The sequence below is a fragment of the Mesocricetus auratus genome, unplaced genomic scaffold (genome assembly GCF_017639785.1).
Source record: "Mesocricetus auratus isolate SY011 unplaced genomic scaffold, BCM_Maur_2.0 Super-Scaffold_100006, whole genome shotgun sequence".
Taxonomy (NCBI): domain Eukaryota; kingdom Metazoa; phylum Chordata; class Mammalia; order Rodentia; family Cricetidae; genus Mesocricetus; species Mesocricetus auratus.
This window is the reverse complement of record NW_024429190.1, coordinates 52,456,298-52,469,511: the sequence shown is the minus strand read 5'-3', so window position 1 is coordinate 52,469,511 and position 13,214 is coordinate 52,456,298. Positions and strand designations below refer to the sequence as shown.

At 48.1% G+C, this 13,214-nt stretch overlaps 1 protein-coding gene across 2 annotated transcripts in view; it reads left to right on the top strand.

Moving 5' to 3' along the window:
* Window positions 1-11,418, top strand: part of Scfd2 (sec1 family domain containing 2) — a 341,734-nt gene extending 330,316 nt beyond the window's left edge. Inside the window, exons 8-9 of one of the 2 annotated variants that reach the window (XM_005080782.4) lie at window positions 2,692-2,811; window positions 10,011-11,418. In XM_005080782.4, coding sequence (XP_005080839.1) covers window positions 2,692-2,811; window positions 10,011-10,103 — 213 coding nt within the window. In that variant the 3' untranslated portion in view covers window positions 10,104-11,418. The remainder of the gene's footprint in view (window positions 1-2,691; window positions 2,812-10,010) is intronic. The other variant, XM_040747205.1, reaches the window with a different exon arrangement.
* The last annotated feature ends 1,796 nt before the right edge of the window (window positions 11,419-13,214 follow it).

Below are 13,214 nucleotides of genomic sequence, written 5' to 3'. Positions count from 1 at the left end.
AGTTGTATTTCTGTCCCAGGATTAAGTGAGAAACAACAGTTGTTTGTGGGGCTGGGAGGCTTTTCAGGGTCTGGTTACTCAGAAACCAATACAGAGCACAGAGTGGTTCTGAGTCGTGGCTAAGCAGAGACCATTACAAAAAACTACAACCCCTCAAGATGTAGAGAACAAGTGACCATACAGTGCCCCACCCAGCTGATGTGTCTACAACACAACTCCTCCTCCTAGAACTCAGAGAGCACAAGGTAGAAAGATTGTAAGAGCCAAGGAACAAGAAGTCAGAAATGTCAGAGAAGCTACACTCATGAAGTCTCATCAGCATGCCTGACTCGGCAGGATGGCACTGTCGTTGTCATGCTGTATTGCTGTGGAGGGACACCATTGACCACAACAAGTCTCATAAAGGAAAATGTTTAATGGAGACTCACAGTTTCAGAGGTTTAGTCCACTATCATCATGGTAGAACATAGGAGCGTGCAGGCATACATGGTTCTGAAGAAGGAGCTGAGAGCTCTCCATCCTGATTCACACACAGCAGGAGACTGTATCACACTGGGCATAGCTTGAACAAAAGAGACCTCAAAGCCCGCCCCCACAGTGACACACTTCTTCCCACTTCCTAATAGTGCTTCTTCCTATGGACCAAGCTTTCAAACCACTGGTCTATGGGAGCCATACTGTTCAAACCACCACAGGCACCAATACATATGCTAACATAAAAGGGGGAAATCTCATGAGGTCCTAACCCTAGGCAAAGAACTACAGGCAACTAAGAATGGGAGCGACATCCAGGGGAGAATAGACACAACTTGATCTAGATCAGTGGTTTTCAGCCTGTGGGTCATGACCTCTTTGTTTTCTGTATGCCAAATATTTACATTATAATTCATAACAGCAACAAAATTACAGTTATGAAGTAGCAATAAGATCATTATATGGTTGGGGTCACAACATGAGGAACTGTATTGAAGAATGGCAGCTTTAGGAAGGTTGAGAACCGCCAATGTAGAGGATGAAAGAGGCAGTGGAGGTTAACAGGACTCTGGTGTGTGACTCGGGCAATTGTGCTTCAATAGGACAGAAGTAAAGGAACATGGAGCTCATTGAGTCAGGGGGCCTCGGGGTGTCCAGGAGGTGATATCCAGAGAGCTCAGTGTGGGAAATATGGACAGATGAGAAGTTCCTTCAGGGACAGTGGATTGAGTGAGAAGAGCAAGGGGCCATGGGCAGAGGTATCTGTATTTAAAGGGGCAAACCAGGAGCAAGAACTGATGAAGATCTCTGAGAATAAATGACAAAAGTGGAGGAACAACCAACAGAAAGTCATCACAGTCAACACAGTGGGGTGTTATCAACTGACAGTTGCCATAAAAACATCCTGTTAGATAAATATCAAAAAGTGCCCATGACTCCTAACACTATAATAGCCATTAGTGGCTTATGCAAGTGACCCCAGCAATTTCAGGAGATCATGGGCTAGCAGCAAGGTTGCTGAAAGCGTGTGTGGATTACAGGAGAACAATGAAGAAACACAGTGGAGAGCAGTGGAAGGCCTCCTGAGCTTTGCAACTTATCTAGTATTCACCAGTACTTACCGTGGAGACCCTTAGTGTTTCCTCCTTCCTTCTTCCTTCCTTCTCTCCCTTTCTCTGTCACCTATTCTCTCCTTCCACCTCCTCCATCCTTCTAGGCCTCCTTATGGCTCACTAGCCTAGCCTGCTGCTTTTTGGAATAACCCAAGGCCCTTAGATGGCTTATGCATCCATGGTTGGAAACAGTCACTTTCTTATTGCCCTGTCTTGCTGGAGGGGAAGTCTTAGGTGGCCATTCAGACGGCTGACAGCACCTTCCTGGGCAATGCCATGTGTGCTTGTTTAGTCCTGGCTGGGTCTTGACCTGCTCCGTATGGCTGCTTACTACTCATCTGTAGATCTTGGCCCATGTCACTTGTCCTGGTCACTCCTCCGGAAAACAGCTGACTGACACATACTACCTCAGGAGCCCTCTCTTATTCTCTTAATGTCTTCATCACTGGATCAGTTTGTGGGTTGTTTTACATCTCCCAAGAGTGCTTGTCATTCTAGTACATAATAAGATTTTGTCTTAAGGGTAAAGTTGCAAAAACCAGGAAGAAAGACTCTCTAGCAGTTAATGTGGCATTCATACAGAGCATGCCAGACTGTGATGTTCGTGAGGGTGGCCTATACATCTGTCTACCTGTATCTCTGTAAACCCCTACCCCCTCCTCCTGAACTGACTCAGTCCTTCCTGCAGACAATGATAGAACACCGATTCTGTGCTTTAAAACAGTAAATCAAACAGTCAACAGAGATCTAGGCAGGCATGGTACAGTCTACCTTAGTAGAGTAGATGCAAGAAAGAAACACATAGAGGCCATAATGGCAGCCGTGGCAGTGCTGTGGAACAAAGAAGGACAAGTGTGCCCTTGAACAGAGCAACAAGGTGTCCCTCAGCCCTTCTCTGATTTGATGGTGCCAGCACCCTTAACTCTCCTTTCCATGAAGTCTCTATATAGGATGTACTAAGAGTTTCCCTAGCCAGCGGGGTCATGAAGCATTAGCACATCTGGTTGCTGATAAACCATTGTCTCTCCAAGGTTCCTCTGTGCCACCCGCAGAGAAAATCAGTAGCTATTGCTGCTGTCTGATGTGATGTTGTTCTGTTTTGCAGGTGAGCCGGCCCCATCCCAGTGACCATCCCCTCTTGATCCTCTTTGTGGTGGGTGGCATCACAGTCTCTGAAGCCAAAATGGTCAAAGACCTTGTAGCATCTCTGAAACCAGGAACCCAGGTACTGAGTCATGGGTGACATGAGCAGGAGTCCAGGGGCAGCAATGGGAGGGGTGACAAGGGCTTCATTGTGCCTCTTCTGGCTTGCTCTCTTCTCCACTTGCTCCTTCTCCCCACATCCTAGTACCTATCATGTTATCCTTCCCCAAAGTCATCCTCCTTGCCAGACCAACCCCACCCACACCTCCCTGAGAGGGTTTTTTTTTCCTTATGGTTAAGGACCTACCACTTTGGCAAAGTCCATCATAACTGGCTAAATTCTCACACCAAGCAAAGGGATCCATGTTGTTTACTGAGTAAATGGTGCCAACCAGTAAGTAAAGGAAGTATGGGTCCAGAAGCAAGGCAAGGCTGTAATCCTCAAAATCCTGTAACCTCCAGTCCCCAGCATCCTCCAACCCACAGAATCCCATGTCCTCCAGCTAGCCCCACCTGCTAAACATTCTGAAACTTCCCAAAAGAGCCTCCAGAACCCTGAGGGACTCCAGAGATTCCATCGCATCTGTGGTAGTCACAGGAAAAGAGTGCTGCTAAGAGCTTCAAGACTCCACCAAGACACTAACTAATGCTAATGCTAAAGACTGTCCGCACAGTACATAAAACAGCTGGGTGGGATGGTAGCATTCTAGTTCAGGCCTAACTACCTGGGTGGTGATGTGGCTCCTCCTGATTCCACACGCTGTCTGTGTCCACACAGCCAGCATTCTCCTTCTGTGACATCCTGTAGTTGCTCCAAATGCTTCCTGAGTCTGTGCTAGCATCCCAACCCATGCTATGCAGCAAAGCTCTTGCCTGTTGACTGACTGCTCCGTATTTGCCAGCATAGTCTCTGCCACCCTCCTTGAGGACAAAGGCTGGTCTAGGCTTGAGCATGTAGCAGGAGCTCAGCAAGCCTGGGTTTGGGTAGGTATCTTGAATTTGTTAGAAACAGTCTGTGGTGGTGAGCCTACTTGTGAAATCAAGAAGACCCAATATCTCTTTATATCCCTACCCACAACTAGGAGAGGGAAGCTGGATATTCAGGGAACAGGCTCAGGTCTGGGAATGGCCAGTCATTGTCTGCGACCCTTTCTGCTGTTATCACCATTATCATCAGAGCTGGTGCAATTTCTGGAAAACTAATCATTCTAGCCTCCTTTTATTACCTATGCCAGCAGAGGTCTGCTGAGATTTTTTTAAATAAGTAAGCACCTTCTTGCTGTTCCTAACATGGGAACCTCATCCTAATTCCTTAGAACAACCGTGCATTGGGACAGCCTACCAGACACTGTAATCCCTTCTCTAAAAGGATGGAGTGCAGATGCTTTCAAAGTCTGGGGACAGTATGCCGGCAAAGGCCAGAGTAAGCAATGGCTTTGCCAGTCTGGTTCTGTGCCCACTGTCTGCAGACAGAGCATCTCAGAGTGCTGGAGGCTTAAAGAGGAGGCTTGACCACTCCTTGTCCTTTGTGTAAAAACTCCCCGAGGCGTCATCAGGCCCTAAGAGGATTCTCACAGCACAGGGAAAGGCCTGAATGACTACTTACCCAGAGCCTTTTGTCCCTCAGCTTATGAAAGCAGGCAGTGCTGCTGGAGTGACATTCTCTGAGGCCCACAGCCCTCCCCTTCACCTGGAGGGTAGCTAGCTACTCTAGCTAACAGAAAGCTCAGTCTCGCAATTTTACAAGCACTCTGGAAATCAGGCCTTGCTGCATCTACAATGGTATGTGCATCAACTATGCTCACACTGCTGTTGGGAGTGTGTGAACCCTGCTGAAGGAGCAGATTCCAGAGGAGCAGTGTATCAGGAGGCAGTAAGAGGCACAGCTGACCTGACTGTGTGTGAGCAGTGCCCATATGCACAGTGAAAGTCTTCACTGTTCCAACCAGGCTTGACTATGGAGAAAAACTCTCCCAACCCACCCTAAACAGGCACAAGACCAAGTCAGGAGTCTCCTTAGGGTTCTTTCCTCAAGCGCTTGTGCCAGGTGCCAGCCTTGTCCCCTGTGTGGCATGGGGCCCTGTGGCCAGATACTCTGCCAGCTGAGCTCTATGGCTGCTGAATGGTGACCACGAGGCCCACAGAAGCCTGCGATTGTGAGAAGATACTAGCAGGGAGGTATCCTCACAGGAAACAGCCAGGTCAGGAAAAGAAAGAGAGGCCAAGCATGGGAACTACCCAGCTGTCAAGTGCTTTCCCCAACGGGTGTGGACGCCACGCCTCCACAAACTACCACACATCTGAAGCGCAGTGTTCAGTGGGAATCCCAAGCATTTAAAAACAAAACCTAAATCCAGAAATCTGGCTATACACAATTCTGCACACATTTGGGGATTCAGGGTAACCTAGGTACTGGCTTGCTCCAAATCACTGTAAAATTGACAGGGAACCACAGCAAGGCTGAGACCTGTGATATTAACAAAAACACCCACACAGAAGGGATGAAACACAGGGGTGATCTGGACTATCATGGTGCAGGCTCTGAAGGAGAGCTGACCCCCAGCCCTGACATCCCGACCAGGTGGACAGCAGGCCCAATGGGTCACAGGACTCCTGAAAAGAATAGCTGTTGCCCTGGGTTAACCACTGACCATTTTATGTTCCGGCACCAGTGGGTGGATGTGTACGGTATAGCATGGGTACAAGCAGGGTTGAACTCCACTCCCATGTCTGTGTGTAAAGCCATAGCTGCTGATGGATGGATGAAGGGCCATGTGGGCACCTGTGCTGTGTGCTCACTTTGAGGGAGACAATCAGGGTTAGAAGAAAGGGAAAGAAAAAAATGCTGTCTGCTCTTTCCATTCTTGCTGTTGGAAACCCAAATCCTCGATTTTACTGCCACGTCTGCATTCAGCAGAAACAGAACAGATGGTGCTGGCACCTGCAAATCCCAGTGTGGCCGGAGAAGAGGAATGCCAGCCAGCAGGCCTCCCAGGGATAGGCCTCCCCAGCCGAGTGCAGAGCATGCCAAGCAGAAGTCTGCTGGAAGGCCTTGGCACCTTGGCTCTGGGGACGCTAAGGTCATCCGTGCTGTCTCATTGTTGGCTGGCATGGGAGTAAGCTCCATCTTTGGACAGACCGTGGCAGACCCTCCACCATTAGCCATGCTTATTAATGCCGGATCACAGTTGCCTGTGGCTCTGCTGTGGCTCGGGCTCTTCATAGACCAGTGCTTTGTCTCTGCTAAGTGCTGTTCCTCTGGTAGACTGTGAGACCTGTGGACAGTCGGCAGAGTCTCTCTCTGAGTGGGTGGTCCTTGTAGTAGGTGTTCTGCTCAGTGGCAGTCTACAATGCAGGTGGGGTGTCCTAGGCTGCACCTTGTGTCCTGGTGAAGAAGTTCTTACTTCTGGGTGCCACACATGGCAGGTGACAGAGGAAGATGGGGCAGTCGGGATCTGAGGAGTCATGGTAAAACGCTGTTCAAATTTGAATGGTGCCGGGCCTGAGCTGAGAGAGGAAAAGGCAACAGCATTCAAAAGAAGAATTAAGAGGAGAAAAGAGAGCTGAAGAGGAGAGGAAGGGAAGCTGCAGGTAGGGGGAGAGAGACCAGAAAAGCAGAGAACAAGGACCCTTCGTGGGCAAGGAGCGAGTCGTCCTGGAGTTTGTCTGTTGCTCAGGTCTGCTGTGAAAGCTAGCTCTCTGGAAGGTATTCGCCAACATCAAATCAACCTCCATACTGGCTGTATTTAAAGCATTTACATTTCATCCGATAGACCAGTTTCAAGGCCTTCTCTCTCTTTTTCCTCCCATTTGTAGCCAAGTTTTCAGAATGACCGTTTTAGCCAAATAATGCAGACACAGTCTTGCGTGAATTAACTTGAAGAAAAACAGAAAATACTCTAAAGCAGTCTAATTGCTAAAAATGCCAAGTTTGTAAAAATGCTGATGATGGGCTAGAAAGATGACCAGTTAAGAGCACTTGCTGTTGCAGAAAACGCCAATTCAGTTCCCAGCACTCACATGGCAGCTCACAACCATTTATAACTCCAGCTCAGGGGATCTGACACTCTCTTCTGGCCTCCAAGAACAACAGGTGTACCTCTCTGTCTCTCTCTCTCCCTCTCTTCTTTCCTCCCTCCCTCCCTCCCTCCCTCCCTCCCTCCCTCCCTCTCTCCTTCTCTCTCTTGCATGCACGCGCACACACATGCATGCATGCACACACGTGCAGACAAAGCACTCATACATGTGAAATGAAAAAACGTTTTAGATGCTTAAGGATAGCAACATGGTAGGTTGTAACCCTGGCCATGTGACCTGATCCAGTTGTAAACAGCAGCCTCAGACAGTAGGGCCTCACTGAATTGATACAGCTTAAATGTAGGCAGTCTTTTGACCGAGATGAAAAGCTTCCCACTGTCCAGGGCTGAATCCCTTGCCTCCTTCACTGTGTGCCTACTCTGCCCATGCGGTTCTTTTGCTCAGTTATTTATGAACTCACTGCTGTAAGCCCTGCTCTGTACCAGGCACTGTGCTAAAGAAGCAATGGAAAATGGCAATAAGACAAAAAGCCACAGGGCACACTCAGGCTGGACGCAGGGACATCTTAGCAGACTGAAAGACCACAGAAAGAGTAGGGGATTCTGTCCAGATAAAGGAACACCCCCAAAGAGCTGGTTGTGAAGCTGCAGATACTTGAGGGTAGCTGACACGTGCGACTGACCATAAAGAGCTGTGGAGGAGAGAGACGTTGAGAATCCAGCAGGAAGCAGGCTCTGAGGCCTGGGGGCTGGGCTTATCAAGCAGCGGTGAGGAGAGAGTGCGGGTTTGAATCCTATGAGTAACAGGTCTACACCGAAAGAGCACACCCAGGCAACTTCACCTCCCCCTATCACTTAAGGGCTCAGCCAGCTGCAAGGAGGAAAGGCATAGAGGGAGCTAATGACAGCAGCCACCACCAGAAGCCCCCCTGGAGCCTGCATTGCGCGAAGTGTTCTGCAGGGGTCATTGGGGCAGACAGTGTTAGCCATTCCCTCCAGGTGAGGAAGTGGACACTGTGTGATTAAGCAACTGCTGCAGGGTAGGCAGCCTTAGCTGGGGGCCACTCTAGCTGGACACGCCTGAGCCTTGCTCCATCACAGAGCAGCGCTAGCGAAGAGTCCTTGGACTCAGCCCTGCTTTCTTTCTCCCTTCCTCTCAGGCCCCCTCACCTCCTTCACAGACTGCTTCTGTTTCCTATTGTTTGTCTCCACCTGACGCAGAGCAGGCCCCAGATGCCCTGCTTGTTTGGATGAGAAAGGTCTGATCTTGGTGTTGCACTCAGAGAAAACCAATCCAGACTCTGCCAGCCATGGCTGTGAGCCCAGCGCAGGGCCTGAGCGGGACAGGTTCTTTAGGCTCCAGTTGCTGCTCTCAGTGTTGACATCAACTGAATTTGTACCCATCCCCTCCCCCAAGTTCTTCAAACCTGGCAGCAAGACTTGATCATCTTTGGAGACACACTCCGTCCTCACTCCTGCCCTTAACCTCAGCTGGAGAGGAATCCACTAGCTTTAGATGGCGCTGACGGCCATGGAGGCTGGCAGTATGGCAGGGACTGGCTAGTCATGGGAATGGAGTTTATTAGCAGCTACTGGTCTCTTCTGCTTCATGGGGTCTGCATCCAGAGGCCACGCACGTGCGTGCACGTGTGTGTGTGTGTGTGTGTGTGTGTGTGCGCGCGCGTGCGTGCGTGCGTGCGTGTGCATGTGTGCGTGTATAGGCATATAGAAACCATAGGACAAACTCAACTGTCATCCCTCAGCACCTGTCTACCTTATTTATCAAGACAAGCTCTCTCCACTATACTGGAGCTCAGCAAGTAGGCCCCCTGGCCAGGGAACCCCCAAGAACCTGTCTGCCTCTGCTTTCCCAGCCCCAGGATTACAGACACACACCACCACACCCAGCTTTCTCCTGCAGACTCTGGGAGTGGCACACCGGTCCTCATGCTTGCCCAGCATTGCCCGCTGAACCATCTCCTCGGCCCCACATATACATTTTTAAGTGGTTTGCAAAATCCCGTAAGGCTCCCCAAAAACTATATGAATCTGTAGGTGTTTTTCTAGAAAATTCTGTGCTTTCAGATGATTCTGAAGGAGACCTGCAAACCCACCACTAAATCTCAGTAGCTGAGCACATGCTGGGCTCTCAGTAGAGGAGCTTACATAACCCTGGTTACAGTGCTGCAAGCTCTTCTCTTCTCTCTGGGACTGATGAGGTGGGAGAGTGAGGTTCCAAGTAAAGTGGCTATCCATAGGGAATCTAGCCAACCAGCGCGGAGCTGAGCTCCCCAGCCTCCACTGGCAGCTCTGGCCTGGCAGCCTTCTTGCCACACGCTTGCTTGGTTTGGTGCAGCACACATGCTGGGACCCACATGCTCAGGTGGCAAGGACATGCTGATCTACACCCCTGTTTCACACCCTGTCTGCATAGATCTCAAGGGGAATGAGAAGTTCAGGCTTCAGTGCTTTATTTTTTTTCTACTGAAAATACCTTGGGTCGGTTGGCATTAGCCATGTATTTCTTGAGATAGCTTTCTTCCAAGAACAAGTGCTTCGAAGGCAATTCTCTGAGAAAAGATGGGACTCTTCAACAAGGTCACTAAAAAGTTATTTTCCAGAAGAAAAACAAACTTCTAAATGTTTCTCTTCTACTCCCTTCCTTGACCGTGACCTGCCCTGCTCTGACCCTGCCCTGCTCTGCCTTGAGTTGGAATGTGGCCTCTGTTTTGCACCAATGAACTAGTTGAATTTGGAGTCGATTACTTCACTGATTTCATTACACCTGGGATAACTTTGGGGGCAGTCAAGAGGACAGGGAGGTGTCCTCCCTGCACCTGTCCAATGTCGCACGGCCGGGTGCAGCGCAGTCATGCCACACTGTGGTGCTGGCCTGTGGAATTCCTTCTGAATCACCTCCCCAGTTTCCCAAAGGCAGTTCCTTATGGAGGGGTGCTAGTGCCTGCTTGGGCAGACCCTCACCTGGCCTTTACAAAGCATACCATGCCCTCAGGCAAGTTCTGGAACGAGCTCTCTTGGTGTTCCCTAGAGAGCATCAGCCAGGTGGGTCCAAAGAGGCCACATGGACTGGGTGAGCAAAGCATGAGCCACGCTTGGCACCCAGGTTGTAGGTGAGGGACCCTGTGCCCTGTCTGTTTCCTTCATGCTGCTCACCCTGTGCCTCCTTCCAGAGACCTTTCTTAGCCCCAAACTGACTGTGCTATGCTTGTCCCTCCTGTCATAGGTGATGGTGCTGTCCACAAGACTCCTGAAGCCACTTAACATTCCTGAGCTGCTCTTTGCCACTGACCGGCTACACCCAGACATTGGCGTCTGACATCTAAGAGACGATAAGACCTGTATGAGCTGGAAATACCAATACCCATCTGTCACCATTCCAGATATGCTTCCAAAGCCAGTGTCCCCATTACTAATTATAGGTATGACTTAACACTACCAGAGCAGGCTTCAAACCTTGCAGAAGGCAGTGTTCGGACTGCCCCTGTTCTTCAAAAGTGAAATAAAGACTTACGTGTTCGTTCTTTTTCTAAAGGTGTCAAGCTGTCTTTAGGAGACTTCACCTACAGGCCCTCATTTAACCTCTCCCCTATTGTAATCTTTCTGGAACTGCCTGCAAGCACCTTAGCTCTGGGTAGAAACCTGCCATCAAGTGGTAGTAAAGATAAGCATTATGGTTTGGAGTTAGTCAAGGGAAGTTAAATGTGCTTACAATTCCCTGCTTAAGGAAACAAGACTGTCCTTGTGATTATTAAGCAACAAAGGGATGTCACAGACAGAGCTTGAGACTGTGTTTCTCTCCAAATCCAAGACATTTCTGAAAGGCAAGGAAAGTAGGGACTAGCCTGGTGGCCTCCATGAGTGGTAAATCACCCCAGGAGCAACAAAGGGCTGCTTTGTCCCAGCTGGCTCAAGGAGCAGGGCAGCCCTACTTGGAATGGCAGTGGGAGGGACAGAGCCAGGGGACTCCATGTTCCAGAGGAAGCCCAATGCAAAAGAGATTCCCTCCCAGGAAGTCTAGACTGGAACCCCAACCCCCAAACAGCCTTTGTGATTTCCAATTCCTACTGAAATAGAAAGCCTTGGTCTGAGACCTTACATTTTCTTTCTGGTCATAACAGAAAAACCCAGACGCATCTAGTGAAATTATATGAGAACTCTAGGGAAAAAGAAAGAAAGAACTGCTTGGAATCCAGACATCACTTATAGGTACATAGCCAGTAGGAGTTCCTGGCATGAGTAATGGATGTCTGAAATGAGACAAAGCCAAAAACAGCTTCTGGTATAGATTAAGCAGGAAGACAAAATAAAATGTAAACCAAGGCATGGTTATGTGTCTTTCTTCTCTATTAAATGCTGTCATTTTAGGGAAGTAGAAAAAAAGAACTGTGAATTTAGAATCATTTTGAGATGAATGAAGCTGATTTTTATGAAACAATATAATCATTTTCACTCCCAAATGTGTTTTCTATCTTTGCCATTTCTTTGATGGTGCTGAACTATAAGGCAACTCTTTTTTAAATCCCATTAAGGTAAAAGTCTTACATTTGAATGAGAAGAAAATGGCATTAGCCTCAAAGAAATTATATGTATGGAGAGATAAGTACTTTGTAAAATAAAGGAATTTAAAGTAAGCTACCATGTGACTCAAAACTATTCATTGATCCATTTATTCTCAAATGTTGGATGGGAACCTGCAGAGAACATTCCAGATACTCTGAGAAGTTCTGAGCCAGGCTCATCACAAATCAGATACCACCTTGACTCCATTGTGTTCAGGGATGAGCAGACACTACCCTGACTCCATGGCATTCATGGATTATCAGCTAATGATGTGTCCCATGCCTGGGTTCCCTGTGGGTTTCTTCTCAAGGTTAAGTTGCACACCATATGTCTACATGTGAAGAGAATCTGGAAATAGCAAACCAACTGCTAACCAATGATTATGTCTGGAAGACACATCAAGGGGAAGGCTAGCAAAGGGGGAGTTACCCCCATTATTTCTGTACTGTGTCAGTGTTTTACATCAAATGTGAGTTTAATAGCTTATCTTGTCAAGTTGTTTCTCACCTAGTAAAAGAATGTTCAGACTAGGATAACATCGCTAGTCATGTTAGCATTCTAGAATGCTCTAGCACTGAAGGAAATATGGCCATGGCTAGTGTTGGGGTGAGTAGGAGAAGTGTGAAAGGTTTACTTTGTAATCGTCTTCTTCCATCTCGATGGCTGCTGGTTGGAAGAACTGGGCCAAGCAGACAATCAGTGATGGAGGCTTTGGAGGCAAGCAAGCTGGGAAAGGTCGGTGATAACTGGAGTCTTGTTTGAATAAGAAGACCAGAGAAACAGGAGAGAATCCTGATCCTCGATACTAAACAACAGGAGCATAATACAAGTTTGGTTGTTGTCCTGCAAATGGTTGTGAACAAATAAGAGAAAGAGGGTGACTTGAGCAATGGAGCACTGCCTGTGGCAGTGTCTTTGGACACTGAATCTGTGCTCATTTCCTAGATGAGGGAGGGATTAAGGAAGATGCTAAGCATATTCCACTGGTGTGAAAGAGCCCGTGGGTCAAGGCTCTGGGGTCCTCTCTGACTTTATGTCCCAATGCTATCTCTCAGAGCATCATGGTTATCCAAGCCTTCAACAACATCAATGAAATGGGTGATAATGGAGCCTCCTTTGCTAGGGAGCCACCTCTAATACAATGACTGGTACATGGCTCTAAGAAGTGTGGGCATTAGACATCGATGAGTTACTTCACAAAATGACAAAGCATCAGCAGGATAATGGTAGTAAATGAATAGAGTTCAAAGGCCTTTCTGGGGAGAGGAAAAATTAAGAGAAATAAAGTCTTAGTCCAGCCAAGGCCATCTAGCCAAGAGGTAGGTCAGGGGCACATTTTCCACATCTGGTAATTCATCTGACCCAGTCTTGGTTGAGCATGAAATTAGATGCCAGTGGACCATACTACACTGGGCTTTAGTGCAAATTGAAAGAATTCTACTTAGAACATGGCTCAGGGTAAGCTGTTCATCCCATATTAGCCAACTCTCTGTCACTATGAAAAAAATCTGAGAAAATCAACTTGCAGGAGAAAAATTGTCATTTTGGATCATAGTCCACAGTCACTTGGTTCTGATGTTTCTGTGCCCATGATGAGGCAGAGCATCATACATGATGAAAACTATGTAGGACTTAGGATAACCAGGGAATGGTGGAGGGGCTAGGGGCAGGGACAAAGTACATACTCTCAGAACACAGCCCAGTGACCAGCTTCCTCTGGAGAGTCCAATCCTCTAAAGTTCCACCTACCTGCCTGTGTTGCTATAAGGCATGAATCTCTCAAAACTATTCATTGATCCATTCATTCTCAAATGTTGGATGGGAACCTGCAGACACTAGTGAGATCTTCACAGATCTACAAGAATGA